Source organism: Zootoca vivipara, chromosome 11, assembly GCF_965207765.1.
Source record: "Zootoca vivipara chromosome 11, rZooViv2.hap1.1, whole genome shotgun sequence".
Lineage (NCBI taxonomy): Eukaryota > Metazoa > Chordata > Lepidosauria > Squamata > Lacertidae > Zootoca > Zootoca vivipara.
The window spans coordinates 5,466,234-5,480,980 of NC_142594.1; the positions used below are offsets into that span (position 1 = coordinate 5,466,234).

The window sequence follows — 14,747 nt, forward strand, 5'->3', positions numbered from 1 at the left end:
TATTGAGATGCCGAAAGTAATTGAAAATTGATTGATTGCCTTGCTACTTCAGTTTATCTACTGCAAATATATAAAGCTAATATTTTATGTGAATGTCCTGAAGCTTGGTCTCTTAAGGGATTGTATTGATTGAAGGAGAAGAGGAAGATTTTTTCTCTCTCTCCATGTGATTTCCTGGAATCTTAGAGAACAAACACAACGCAGAATTTATGTAAAGTCATATTCTGGGGCATAAAATATACCTCTTGCAGGCCGTACGCAGTTGCTGCTGAAGAACAATATTTATAGTATTTGTCTTGCGTTGTCGCATGTTCCGGTAGGCTTTTTTTTTTTTTTAGACCGTTGTCACCAATTATCAAAGTGTCCATCACAAGGTGTCAACATGCTTGCAAAACATAACATGTGCTCTGATGCTGACGCAGCGGTCTTTTATGTGAAAGGTGAAAGGTTACTTTTTTATTTTAAAAAAATCTAATTACAGTCATACCTCGGTTTAAGTACGCCTCAGTTTGAGTATTTTTAGTTTAAATACTCCGCGGACCCGTCTGGAACGGATTAGTCCACTTTTCATTACTTTCAATGGGAAAGTTCGCTTCAGGTTAAGTACGCTTCAGGTTAAGTACGGACTTCTGGAACCAATTACACCCATGCTTCGGGTTAAGTATGCTTCAGGTTGAGTACTCCGCGGACCTGTCTGGAACAGATTAATCCACTTTCCATTACTTTTAATGGGAAAGCTCACTTCAGGTTAAGTACGCTTCAGGTTAAGTACTCCACGGACCGTCTGGAATGGATTAATCCACTTTCCATTACTTTAAATGGGAAAGTTCGCTTCAGGTTTAATACGCTTCAGGTTAAGTACAGACTTCCGGAACCAATTGTGTTTGTAAACCGAGGTACCACTGTATACAATTGTTCCCCCAAACCCACTGCTAAGAGCAACTTTTTGAAGGTTTGTGTGTGTGTGTGTGTGTGTGTGTTTGTGTGTGTTATGTATAGACAGGCAGACAGATGCCATGGGCCACCCTGCTTTGCTGGCTGCCCTTGGATCTGTCGCCTGTTAACCTGGGAGTAAGCTCTGTAGAACTCAGAGGGGTAGGATTATGCTAGGACTGGTGTGTCCAACAGCCTTGGTAAGAAAAAGGGGTTGTAAGAAGAAGAAGAAGGATCCTTCCCAGCTGCCTTGGAAAGGCAACAGGGTTGGGTTGCTTGTGGTAAGGAACAAATCCTGTGTTCTTTTGTTTTGGGGGTGAAAACAAAGAAAAAGAGACACTCCTTTTCCGCTGCCCTGGTAGGGTAAAAAAATGGGAAATGAGGGGAGAGGGAAACAGGAGAAGCAGTTGGCGAGTGGGGAATGGGACACAAAGGGCATGTGTCTGGACTTCCCTCTGTGCCCACTCTGTGCCCCCAGGTGCCTCTGAAGTTCTAGATCAGGCATCCCCAAACTTTGGCCCTCCAGATGTTTTGGACTACAATTCCCATCTTCCCCGACCACTAGTCCTCTTAGCTAGGGATCATGGGAGTTGTAGGCCAAAACATCTGGAGGGCCGAAGTTTGGGGATGCCTGTTCTAGATCAATCTGTAGGTGACGAAAAATGAGGTATCTATTGCCATCTTAGTTCTGAGTAGCTCATGACCATTGCCCAAATATAACTGTTTATCCAACTTCTGTTTCAAGCCCTCTTTGAAAGGTGGAAGTAATGGGAGATACGAAAGGGCAAAAGGCTATTTTTGGTCCACAAAAGAGCTCCCGTTCTCCAAGCTTCAGCCTGAAATACAGTGAGGAGGCAACTTAACTTAAACGGAGGACGGGTCTTCTGAAAACGTTGCAGAATCCCCAGCGACTCCTGACCGTATGCCGATTATTTTGATAGGTTTCTCTCTCGCCCACCTTCCCTCTCACAAACATGGCCGCATTTTTGTCGGTGACACCTGCTTAAGATTAACCGATCTGTGTTCTCGGATCCTGAGCATTTGACATACTGGCGTTCTCTTGTATTAGGGTTCAGTGCTTTGAGTGAGATGAAATGTGTCAAATGAGTGGAAAATTATGACTTAAAGGCAATGGAGAAGAAAAGGCTGGCTAACTCCACTGACAAAGGAGGGTGCGGAAGCGATTTACAGCATATTAATTCCAAATGTCTCTTCATCTTTTCTTAAGATGGCTACAATTTATTAATATAATTATTGCCGTGACTGACATCCTTGTAGATTCAAGAGTTGTAGATGTGAGAGCTGTACAAACACATTTAGCTAAGTAACGAATTAAAAAAAAATGCTTTTGGAAGGGAGAGAATTCATGCCCTGTTGCCTGGTGTTTTTAATAAATACATATTTAGAGCAAGTACAGTAACAAGAAATGGCTTGTGCCAACAAAAGTGTTGCACTTCCCTTGGAGAGGAGAAAATGCAGACTGCTTTATAAGCAGGGTTGGTTTTTTAATATTTAATGGTTTAGTGGTGATGCATGAGTGTGGAAAACAAATTTAAATATATAATGTTTTGAAGCGTTCTTTGGGTGGAAGGAAATTGAAATCTTTTCAGCATGTTGTTCTTCCAAGGCCTTTCTCAAATGGGGGAATTAAGAAAATAGCATGAAATATTTAAGAACCAACCCCTTGCTGTGGAATTTTTTAACATGTGTTTGCACACTCTTTCAAGGGCTATTTTTAAATATTTGATGGCTTTGAGAATTCGATTTTTTTTTTTGTTTAATCAGAATGGCAGAAAAAGTTAAAAGTAGTCAGGTTGCCTCTTTGCAACCTTGAAAACCCAGAGGTTTTTGTAGCACTTAGAGCCATATTAAAGTTTCAGTGTTTAAGAACATCTGAAGAACCCTGCAGGATCACACCAAAGGTCCGCTGAAGCCCAGCATGCTGTGTCTTGAAGTGGGCAGCTTGATGCTTCTGTGAGCAAGACGGAAAAGCTGCGGCTTTCTCCCGATGTGTGTGCAAAGCATCTCTTGCCAGAAGTGTCCTGTCTCTAGCTATGCAGGTTTCATTTTTAGGGCATGACAGACATAGCCTCCACAAATCTGTCCAATCCCATTTGTGGGGGGGGGAGGACCATCGCTTTAAAGCCCTAAATGGTCTCGGTCCTGTATACCTGAAGGAGCGTCTCCACCCCCATTGTTCAGCCCGGACACCGAGATCCGGCGCCGAGGGCCTTCTGGCGGTTCCCTCACTGCGAGAAGCAAAGCTACAGGGATCCAGGCAGAGGGCCTTTTCGGTAGTGGCACCCGCCCTGTGGAATGCCCTCCCATCAGAGGTCAGAGAGATAAACAACTACCGGTACCCGACATTTAGAAAATACCTAAAGGCAGGGAAGTTTTTAGTCTGTGATATTTTAATGTATTTTGATGTGTGGCAGGGGAGACCCGGACAGATGGGCGGGGTATAAATAATAAATTATTATTATATTATTATTATCGCTCAGCGGTAGAGTGCCTGCTTCAGCACAGAAGGTCCCAGGGTCAATCGCCGGTATCTTCAGGTAGGGCTGGGAGTGTCCTCCTCTTGAAGCCTTGGAGAGTCTCTGCCAGCGAGCATAGGCAGTGGTAAGCTAGATGGACCAATGGCTCCTCTCAGTAGAAGGCAACTTCTGGTACACTGCCTTGGTTTGTCAACAGGTAAGCGGGTGGTGCTGTAGTGTAAACCACTGAGCCTTGGGCTTGCCGATCCGAAGGTCGACGGTTCGAATCCCTGCGACAGCGTGAGCTCCCGTTGCTTGGTCTCAGCTCCTGCCAACCTAGCAGTTCGAAAGCACGTCAAAGTGCAAGTAGATAAATAGGTACCGCTCCGGCGGGAAGGTAAACGGCGTTTCCGTGCGCTGCTCTGGTTTCGCCAGAAACGGCTTACCCCTGCTGGTCACATGATGCGGAAAAACTGTCTGCGGACAAACGCTAGCTCCCTCGGCCAGTAAAGTGAGATGAGCGCTGCAACCCCAGAGTCATTCGTGACTGGACTTAGCTGTCAGGAGTCCTTTACCTTTTTTAAGGAGTTCATGCTACAGGAACTATTGAGGTTGACCTGAGGCTTCTTATTACCTTGATGGGATTATCCACAAAACGTGTCATGCTTCGAAAGTCCTTTTAAACCATCTCTCCACCCACTGCCACACTTTGCCCTGCTTCAACCAATATTCAATCTCTCCTTTCTCACAAGTTTATATTCCCGAATCCCATGCACATTTGGTGGGTGAGGCATTTTGTAAATAGCCCTGATACCGTTTTACATTTGACAGGGAAGCAAGCCTTATAATGACTCTGTTGGTGTTATTACGGTGAAAGATAAAGAACCCAGTTAATTGCTTTCAGAAAAATAATGCTTCGCTCCCCCTGCCCCCACATAGCAAGGAAGTTTACTTCTATTGATTTAAATGGAGAAATATTTTACTTCGGGTTGCACTTTCATATGCGTTAGTCTTTATCACTTCACACGTTTTGACAGGCCGTGTAAATGTTTCTGTTTATTACTCTAACGGCATCATTTCAGTTGTCTTTGTCAGTCGCACAGAAGACAAAGCAGCGAAACGCCAAGTAGACTGCAGAATGGAATGTTTACGTGCGTTTGAAAATAATCTGCTTATTAACTGTGTGGGCGCAATTCAAGAAATGTTAGTTGCATTGAATTCTTGTTGAAATCAATAGGACAAATCCCCTCCCTTGTTCACATTCACAGACATTGGTGCTGCAACTTAGACAGATTTTGCTTGCGCAATCGCAACTTTATGCAGATTGCCAGGGAAGAAGGAGTGTGTGAAGACCTGCCTCAGAAACAGCAGAGGAATAAAAGATATGCATGAGGAACGGCGGAGGGGGGGGGGTTGTGGTGGCGGCAGCAGCAATCCTTGGAGGCCTGATCCACTGCAGCTGTGCATCCTGCCGCTTGAGGCATTGTCTGGAGACACTTGCGAGCTCTTGCAGAGCAATCCCTTGTGTTGTGATAAGCAAACCAGTTGCTGAACCACTGAACTACTTGCATGAAGTCACCACCTTGCTTTGGCATATTGGCTTTGGTATGTTCCCTGTTGTAGGAGCTCAGCAGAGTTAAAAGACGATGCTGTGCCAAACTCTTATTTAAGAGACAGGAAGCTTATTAGATAGATGTGCGTTTGCTAAATCCCAACAACCTTTTAAAAGTATTGGGGGATTTGGAAAGGATTGGCTCCTAAGAAGCTAGCATACTGCTGATTCCCATGGCTTTTCCCCTTTCCCTTTAAGCTTCATTTTCTGCTTGCACCCACCATTTTTCGTGTGAGAAAGAGACAGGGAAATGGGTAGTTGTTTAAAAGTTGCAAGTCCTCAAACCTTATGAGGAGTAAAGATAAAAGTATATCCATTTTAATTCCAAGTTTTTATAATTCATCCTCAAACAGTCAAGTGCTCTCTAACATACAATACCTTAAGGAATTGCTGTCCGGTGATCCAATACAGTATACGTTTGCCTTCAAGATCTCTTTGTCTAAACAAAGACTGCCATAGAAAACATAATGTTTTGAGGGGGTCTCGCAGCTGTTAATAACTCAGCAGTGTCCTTTTGCTTTGCCTATTAGCTTTTTAGGTTTCCCAGTGGCAAAGCATTATTTTGGGAGTAGCCAGTCTGGTGCCCCTCAGATGTTGTTGGGCTCCAACTCCCATCACCCTCAGAAAGTCAGGTTTGATGAGAGTTGTAGTCCACAATATTTGGGAAGCACCATGTTTCCTAACATGCCGGAAGAAATATCAACAACCTCAGATATGCAGATGACACAACCTTGATGGCAGAAAGTGAGGAGGAATTAAAGAACCTTTTAATGAGGGTGAAAGAGGAGAGCGCAAAATATGGTCTGAAGCTCAACATCAAAAAAACCAAGATCATGGCCACTGGTCCCATCACCTCCTGGCAAATAGAAGGGGAAGAAATGGAGGCAGTGAGAGATTTTACTTTCTTGGGCTCCTTGATCACTGCAGATGGTGACAGCAGTCACGAAATTAAGAGACGCCTGCTTCTTGGGAGAAAAGCAATGACAAACCCTTAAAAAGCAGAGACATCACCTTGCTGACAAAGATCCGTATAGTTAAAGCTATGGTTTTCCCAGTAGTGATGTATGGAAGTGAGAGCTGGACCATAAAGAAGACTGATCGCCGAAGAATTGATGCTTTTGAATTATGGTGCTGGAGGAGACGCTTGAGGGTCCCATGGACTGCAAGAAGATCAAACCTATCCATTCTGAAGGAAATCAGCCCTGAGTGCTCACTGGAAGGACAGATCATGAAGCTGATGCTCCAAGACTTTGGCCACCTCATGAGAAGAGAAGACTCCCTGGAAAAGATCCTGATGCTGGGAAAGATGGAGGGCACAAGGAGAAGGGGGATGACAGAGGATGAGATGGTTGGACAGTGTTCTCGAAGCTACGAACATGAGTTTGACCAAACTGCGGGAGGCAGTGGAAGACAGGAGTGCCTGGCGTGCTATGGTCCATGAGGTCACAAAGAGTCGGACACGACTAAATAACAACGTTTCCTAACATGGGATTATGCCATTGGCTGTACGTAGGAGTTAGTGATGTGTCTTCTCCGCACCTCACGTTGCCACTCCCAGGAATGGGAAAAGGAAAGAGCTCTTTTATCTTGGCCTACATTTTTTGATGTTTCTGGAGGGATGGTGAGGGCCACTCTGCAGCAACTCCCAGTCCGCTCAGAAAAGATCGGGATGTCTCACGATACATCCAAGTGCTCAGAGAACAAAAGAAATGGCAGATTGTCATGTTTTTGTTACTGTGCTGCTGGCCTATACAGGGGGAAATAGCTTTGAATTCAGATTGGGTGCTTTTCAGAATTGGTGGCAAAAATAATAAGGCATGTAGGTGACTCCAGTTCCATTCAAGATCTCATAAATCACTTGAGGGAAAGGTTAGAGAGAGAAAAGCCGGTGTACTATTAAGGGGAGGGCTTGTGTGCTCGTATGCCAAATGCAACCACTTAGAATTATTCAGAGTTCTTTCATTAATAGAATGTTGTTTACATTGAGATGTTTTTCTTGTTCAAAAGTCAAAAGCAATGAAATTAAAATAGGACAGCACTTGTTAAATAAGGTGACATTAATGGTGGACTTGCAGCCCTTTGTTGCTATTTAAAAAGAAAGCCAGGCATGAATTCTTAAGAATAAAAAAAATGACATGTCAGGGAAATAACATGGTGAACAAAGCACACGAGTATGACAATCCTTTATTCCCAATGGGTCTTAAGATATTGTTGATAATGAACTTTGTATAGCTAACAGCTTTACCTCGACCAGGAAGTTGAACCTCATTCATTTTAAAAGCCATGACAAAGTATATGATTGCTCATTATTGCATTCCTGATAGAATGCTAAATAATTCAAAGACAATTTGTGGTGGCAATTCCTTTTTTAAAAAAGGAAGGAGAAGACATCAAATGTAGAAATAGTCTTTGTATGATTTCCTTGCTCCACCATCTAAGAACCGGCCTTTAATTACAGCCCCGGGGAAGGCCTGTCCCTCATTGCACTGAAAACTATAAGTGGGTTTGGAAGCCTCTGCCTAGCCCCATTCCAACTTTAAGAAATAAAGAAATGCAGACATAGAGCTATCTTATGCATCAGAAATTAAAACGCAGCAGCTGGTGCAAGTCACTTGATTTTGAAGCTAGGAATAAAAGCAGGGCTTCCACCAACTTATGTTCAGGTCATCCTAGGCAAGTTTACCTGCCTGCCTGAAGCCTTAGGGAATCATGTTGGGATCAGTCCGTTAATTAACTATTACATTTGCATATGAATGGAAACTGTTGTTCTGAAGCTTGCATACGCTGGAGCATGCATCATCCTAGAAAGAGGCATGGTTTACTGTGTGAGGGAAAGGGGGATACTTAACTTTTCAAATGGTGCTTATCATTGCAGTGGAAACAAAATAAAAAAATTCCTTCCAGCAGCACCTTAAAGACCAGCTAAATTTTTATTTTGGTATGAGCTTTCGTGTGCATGCACACTTCTTCAGATACATTAGAGCAGGCATGTCCAATAGGTAGATCGTGATCTACCGGTAGATCACTGGACGTCTGCAGTAGATCACTGGTAGATCATTGGCTCCCTGCAAAGAAGCTGAACCACTGTGGCTACCCTGAAAAAAGTTCAACATTTTACCTCCTCCCTGAAAAAACTCAACAACTTTGACTTGGAACCCCCCCCCCCAATCGGTCTTCCTCCTTCCTAAAAAAAAGTTTAACAACTTTGACCTGAACCCTTAAATAGGGGGTAGATCATTGCCAGTTTTTAACTCTGTGAGTAGATCGCAGTCTCTTGGGAGTTGGCCACCCCTGCGTTAGAGAGAGAGAGAGAGTCTTGTATGTATTAAGGGGCCACTTACAAGATTTTAAAAATCTGCTGTTATAAGCCTCAAATTTCTATAGCATATAAAAATGACACCTGTTGATTGAACCTTAAAACTTCATCTGCCTGATGAGGTCTATAAATGTGCCAAATTTCTAACAAATCCAATTTTACTAGAGCAAGCTAAAACGTGTTGCAAATTGGCACTTTGGCTCTTTTTACTCCCAATTTTTACATAAACATCTCCTATTACTTATTTATTCCATTATCCCACATTTTCCTCCAAGGAGCTCAAGGTGGTGAAAACATGGCTATCCTCCTCATTTAATCTCCACAACAACCCTGTGAGGTAGGTAAGACTGAGAGGCTCTGAATTACCCACGGTCACAAAGCAACTTATTGACCGAGTGGGGATTTAAACCCTGGTCTCTCAGGTCCTGACACTCTTAAGGACTATGCTATACTGACTAGGGACGCAGGTGGCGCTGTGGGTTGAACCACAGAGCCTAGGGCTTGCTGATCAGAAGGTCGGCGGTTTGAATCCCTGTGATGGGGTGAGCTCCCGTTGCTCGGTTCCAGCTTCTGCCAACCTAGCAGTTCGAAAGCACGTCAAAGTGCAAGTAGATAAATAGGTACCCCTCCGGCGGGAAGGTAAACGGTGTTTCCATGTGCTGCTCTGGTTCGCCAGAAGCGGCTTTGTCATGCTGGCCACATGACCTGGAAGCTGTATGCCGGCTCCCTCAGCCAGTAAAGCGAGATGAGCGCCACAACCCCAGAGTCAGTCATGACTGGACCTAACGGTCAGGGGTCCCTTTACCTTTATACTGACTCTTTATCACCCCCCCCAATTGTTGAAATCTAGTGATGTACTTTATTCAGACTTCTTTAAAGAAGGCATAATTTCTGAGCAGTTGTTACAGTTTATTTAAAGTCATCATACCCCATGGTTTATCAGTAGTGACACCCTCCCGTCAAATGTCAAGGAAATAAACAACTATCTGATTTTTAGAAGACATCTGAAGGCAGCCCTGTTTAGGGAAGTTTTTGATGTTTCATGTTGTATTGTGCTTTTAATTCTGTTGGGAGCCACCCAGAGTGGCTGGGGAAACCCATCCAGATGGGTGGGGTATTATTATTATTATTATTTTATTGTGACGTCCGATCTATTGCAGCTTTAACACGCTGGCCCCCCACCCCCCCGGGCTGGTGATATATCAAAAGTCATGGACTGTGCCCCCCATGGCAGATGAATGATCAAAGCTGTTGACTTTCCGATCATCACATTGATCGCTTTGTTTCGAGGAAAATCTTTGGGATCCATTGCTGGTTTTGGATACATTTGCATATATGACAAAATGTTGTGCCTAGGCTGTGATGGGATTAGCTGAGATTTGTTTCTAGCGGGTGAGTCAGCAGGTCCCTCCTGTAATGAAATGTGCTTTGCAATAATTGCAATTGAGCACTAGTCTGTTTTTCACACCCCTAATCTGTGTGCTGCATGCTTGTTAACCGTGGCTAAAAGGCATGAAGTCACACAGTCAACTTTTTAAAACGTTTAGAATTCCAGCTCGCAAATATTGCCTCTCCCAGAAATGGAGTCCAATCCAGCCTTAATGTTTGTTATTCATTCTGCCTCCCATCCACGGGGATGCAGCATTTCTGAAAGAATCAATTATCCATTTGTTAGTCAGGGGAGCTTTACAAATTATACATTAGCAGATTGATTTCTCAGGTTCACCGTTGAGGGACTTGACACTATGAGGTGGGACGATGATGAGCATCTGGGGAAAGGAAGTTGCCACACAGTTAAAAGAGGCTCTTTGAATGGCCATGAATTTATTCCTAATTGAAGAGCTGACATAATCCATACTAAGTGTATTTATTTCAAGCATTTTACATTAGGTAATTGATTATCACACAGGCTGTATTTTGCAAGTGGAAGCTTTTCTTCAAATTTAGGGTTTTGTAGAAAGCTTTTCTTATCCGATACTTACTGGCCTCCTCCCCTGCCCAACGCACAAACCATTTCTCCTGAACTTTTTCCCTCCTATTAAAGTTACATTTTTGTTCTAATAGTGTCAGCCTGACGATATTGATTTCTTTTGAACAGTCAAACTTATATTGTCCAGAATCCCAAACAGGTCTCCCTCCCTCAGAAATAAAACTGCAGCTAATGGGAATTCAGTGAGGGACGTTTATTCAACTTTCAAGACTGATTTTTGTCCTCAGGTTAATCATCTAACTCCAAAAGTTCTTTAGAGAGGGAACTTAACTCAGCTAATTTCCAGTCTTATCATTCATTGCTTTTATACTTTATCCTTGGTATAATGTAATATTCACATTGCTGCAGCACAAAATCTGAATCCTCTGAACACTAGCGTGAGTAATCTCACTTTGGGACCTGCCTGCCCACGTAAGTGGGGAGCTGCTTTGGCTAGACCAGGGGTCAACAAGACTACGGCCCGCGGGCCAGATGCGGCCCAATTGGCCTCCCAATCTGGCCCACGACGACCCCCGCCGCTCGCTGCTGCCGCCCGCTCTTACAGCACACAGCGTGGCGGCGCTCTTCCAGGTTGGAAAAAAGCGCCAAAAATCGTTTGTGCACATGCATATGGGCCTCTCCTGACCCAGAAGAGGTCATTCCCGGTGCACTTCCGGGTCGGGGGAGGCCCATACGCATGCACACAAACGATTTCCGGCGCTTTTTCCGACCTGGAAGTACGCCACCGCACCAGTAATTGTGTGTGCGCATGCGCACGGGCGCGCACTCCCCCGCCCTCCGGCCCGCCGCGCAATCGCTGCGGCGGGCACCGGTCCAAAGTCAGGTAAGTCTGGGGACCCCTGGGCTAGACGTTCAGCGATTTGCATCCACAAATCTCCTCTCGGGAACGATCTGCTCATGTGAGCAGTTGTAATGGAGTTGTAATGGAGACACAAACTCACAAGATTTCCCCAACCATTTTCTGAATTCAAATGAGCACCTGGTTAATTGTTAGACCTGACTCACCACAATGACGGTAATTGCCGTTCACTTGCCAGGAACAGTTAGACATCTCTGCAGGGCAGCAAGGTGTAATGGAAGAGACATAACCCTTCACAGCTCTTCAGTCTGGTAATGGCTGCCACCAGCAGAAAATATTTCATATTATCAAGCTAGCTCCCAAGGAACTTAAGCTATCGTCTGTGACATATTAGCACCATAAAGACTTTGGACAGGCTTGCAAATATACTTAGAATCATAGAGTTGGAAGAGACCACAAGGGCCATCCAGTCCAAGCCCCTGCCAAGCAGGAAACACCATCAAAGCATTCCTGACAGAATGCCATCAAGCCTCTGCTTAAAGACCTCCAAAGAAGGAGACACCACCACACTCCTTGGCAGCAAATTCCACTGCCGAACAGCTCTTACTGTCAGGAAGTTCTTCCTAATGTTTAGGTGGAATCTTCTTTCTTGTAGTTTGAATCCATTGCTCTTCTGGTCACCAGCTTCTTTGTGACTAGGCATAGAAGGCTTATGGAAGTCTATTCTTCCCACCCCAATTAATGTCGCAGATTAGTAACCTGTTTGATGAGTAGACCTGTTTTCTGGGACACCGCTCTCCTTGCTTTCTTGGGCTGTTTGAAAATTGGCATTCCATGGAATCCTTAGAAGCATATCAGGGATACTTCTGTGAGAAGACAAGGAATGGCAGACACCTTGCCCACTGCTGCCAATTTTATATTGTAACATGCAGTGCCAAAGCCATTCTAGGTGAAATTATTATTATTATTATTATTATTATTATTATTATTATTATTATTATTATTGAAGTGTTTGCCACCCTGGGCTCCATCAGGAGGAACAGCTGGATCTAAATTGACTTGAGTAGATAATCTATTATATTATGCCCCAGAATTCTTTGTAATGTGCAGTGGACAAATGAATAGGAATGATGTACCCCAAACTCTTGAGATTGTTTCAGGATATTTAGCCGAATTTTAAAAGTCAAATTTAAAACTACAGTGGTGCCTCGCTAGACGAATCTAATTCATTCCACTGGTCTTTTCTTATAACGAAAAATTCATCTAGCGAATCCCATAGGAATGCATTGAATTTTTTTTAAAAAAATTTTTCCCATAGGAACGCATTAATTGAATTTCAATGCATTCCTATGGGAAATTGCGATTCGCTAGACAAATTTTTCATAAAACGAATTCGTCTAGCGGTGCAACCTCCGCTCGAAAAATCTTTTCGTTAAGCGGAAATTTCGTTAAGCAGGGCATTCGTTAAGCGAGGCACCACTGTACTTAATGGTGGCTGCCGTCTTTCATATGTTTTATGTGTTTGAAATATGTCTGGATTACCAATGTTTTATGGATGGTTCTCTCTCTTTCTCTCTCTCTCTCTCTCTCTCTCTCTCTCTCTCTCTCTCTCTCTCTCTCTCATGATTTTATTGTCTAAATTACGCCAATAGGGAAAACATTCTGGGAAGATAGTAAGTCTGCACATTACTGCCAAACAGCAGCAGTACTAGTCATTTGTTGTAGCCTGCCCAGGGGCCACCCCCCACTTGTTATTCCTTTTGTTAGCAGTCCCAGGCAGGCAGCAAAACCAGGCTGAGCTTCTGCTGAGCCTCTACATATGATTAGTGGGCAGCATTTATTTTGGTGGGTTGTTAGTACTGTACACCCAGTTTTTGTGTTGGGTGGGAGATGGAAGCAACTCGCTTCTTCTGCATTGTGGATTCTAAAGTGCTCTCTCTCTCTCTCTCTCTCTCTCTCTCTCTCTCTCTCTCTCTCTCTCTCTCTCCACCCCCCCAAACCAACTTTTAACAGAGTCCAGTTAAGATCAATCAGATCAGCCTGGATGAAAGTGGAGAGCACATGGGAGTTTGCTCTGAAGATGGCAAGGTATGACGAAACGTTCCCTTTTCCACATTTAGCATGAAATGGCGATGTGCTGCTTTCTACTTCCCAAGTCGTCAGGAGATCTCTGCGCAGCGAAGTCCTATGACAACAGCACCTGGATCTTGTGTTTTAGTACCTGACTCACTTGCAACCCCCCCCCATAATTAAAGTCAAATATATTTGGTCCAAATGTGCCTAAGGAAAAGTAATTACAAGAAATGTCAATAATGTTCCTGGTATTAAACTGATTAACAGCTGTGGCACAGGGACTTGTCACTGTAATCATTACCACTGTGCCAGTTATACTTCACTGACTAGTCTGATGTTCCTGCAAGACAGTAGCTTAATGCTTCCCTGCTATAAATCCACAAAATTGGATTTTTGTGGGCAAGATTTCTTTGGGCTGGTGGTTTTGGTTCTGTTTTTTTTTAAAACAACAACAACAACACCTTATGATTGTTTCCTCAGAAATCTTTTGATAAGCATAGTTTATCAGAGGGATATAGTGCCTTGCAGTTGCTCCTTTAAACAAATGTGAAATCAATACATATAATACATGTACAGTTTCCTTAAAAATGTGGCACCTTCTTCCTCGACTGGAGACATACATCATTTTGTGTACCGCACAGCTAACAATTAGCATTGTTTTCCTGGAATGTTAAGAGCTGTGACATTTTAGTGATTTTGATGATCGATTTCCCCACTTATTAGAATGTCTTTGTTCATTTGTTTGCTGTTAAGACCATGGCAGCCTTTGCTAATATTGGTTGTGATAATAAAATTCCAAATCGTAACCCATTCAGGATGCTTTTTCTGGGAATAATGCTGCTAGCAAGGCACAGTGTATTAATGTCATTTCCCAAGATCCATCTCACTTAACTGGATAGAACACTATTTGTTACTAATCGCATTCTTAGGCAGGATTTTTAGGAACAGTAAACTAAAATAAATACTGAAGTATATATATATATATATTTCTTCCCACAGGAGCAAAAAGCAGTAAACTTGTTAAATCTGTGTGAGTGAATAAATGCCATAAATAAGTTTACGGTTCCCAGTGTGTTGTCCTCCGAAGAAATCTTGATGTTGCAATAATTGACACAATAATTGAGATACTATTGCTGGTAAAAGAGGTTGTAGAATTTTATAACCAGTGCGAGGGGCTCTTAAGAGTAATGCAGTTGTCTTGGGAAGATAAGACAGAAGCCAATAATTGTATACGATAATCGAAAGTGATGTGCTTATATATTCAAGAAGTAAAAGTTTTGGTGTGATTTGATGTATTTAGTTTACAAAAATATTTTTATTTTGCAGTTGAGACTGGCTGTGTATTTGCACACTGAAGGCTCAACACATGCTTGGGAGGGCAGGCAGGGGTTCCAAGTGCCATACATTTTCATTCTCCAAGTTTATTCATTTAGTTTTGGTAGTTATAGCTCACCTTTCCAACCACACAGAGACCCTCAAGTTGACTAGCAGCCGTGTATTTTTAAGAACAACCAGACAATGAGCTAAGAACAAAAGGTATGAAAGAA

General features: G+C 43.2%; 1 protein-coding gene across 1 annotated transcript in view; it reads left to right on the plus strand.

Annotated features, from left to right (window-relative positions):
- Positions 1–14,747, plus strand: part of VPS41 (VPS41 subunit of HOPS complex) — a 113,989-nt gene that overhangs the window by 31,451 nt on the left and 67,791 nt on the right. Inside the window, exon 5 of the mRNA XM_060280561.2 lies at positions 13,141–13,215. Coding sequence (XP_060136544.1) covers positions 13,141–13,215 — 75 coding nt within the window. The remainder of the gene's footprint in view (positions 1–13,140; positions 13,216–14,747) is intronic.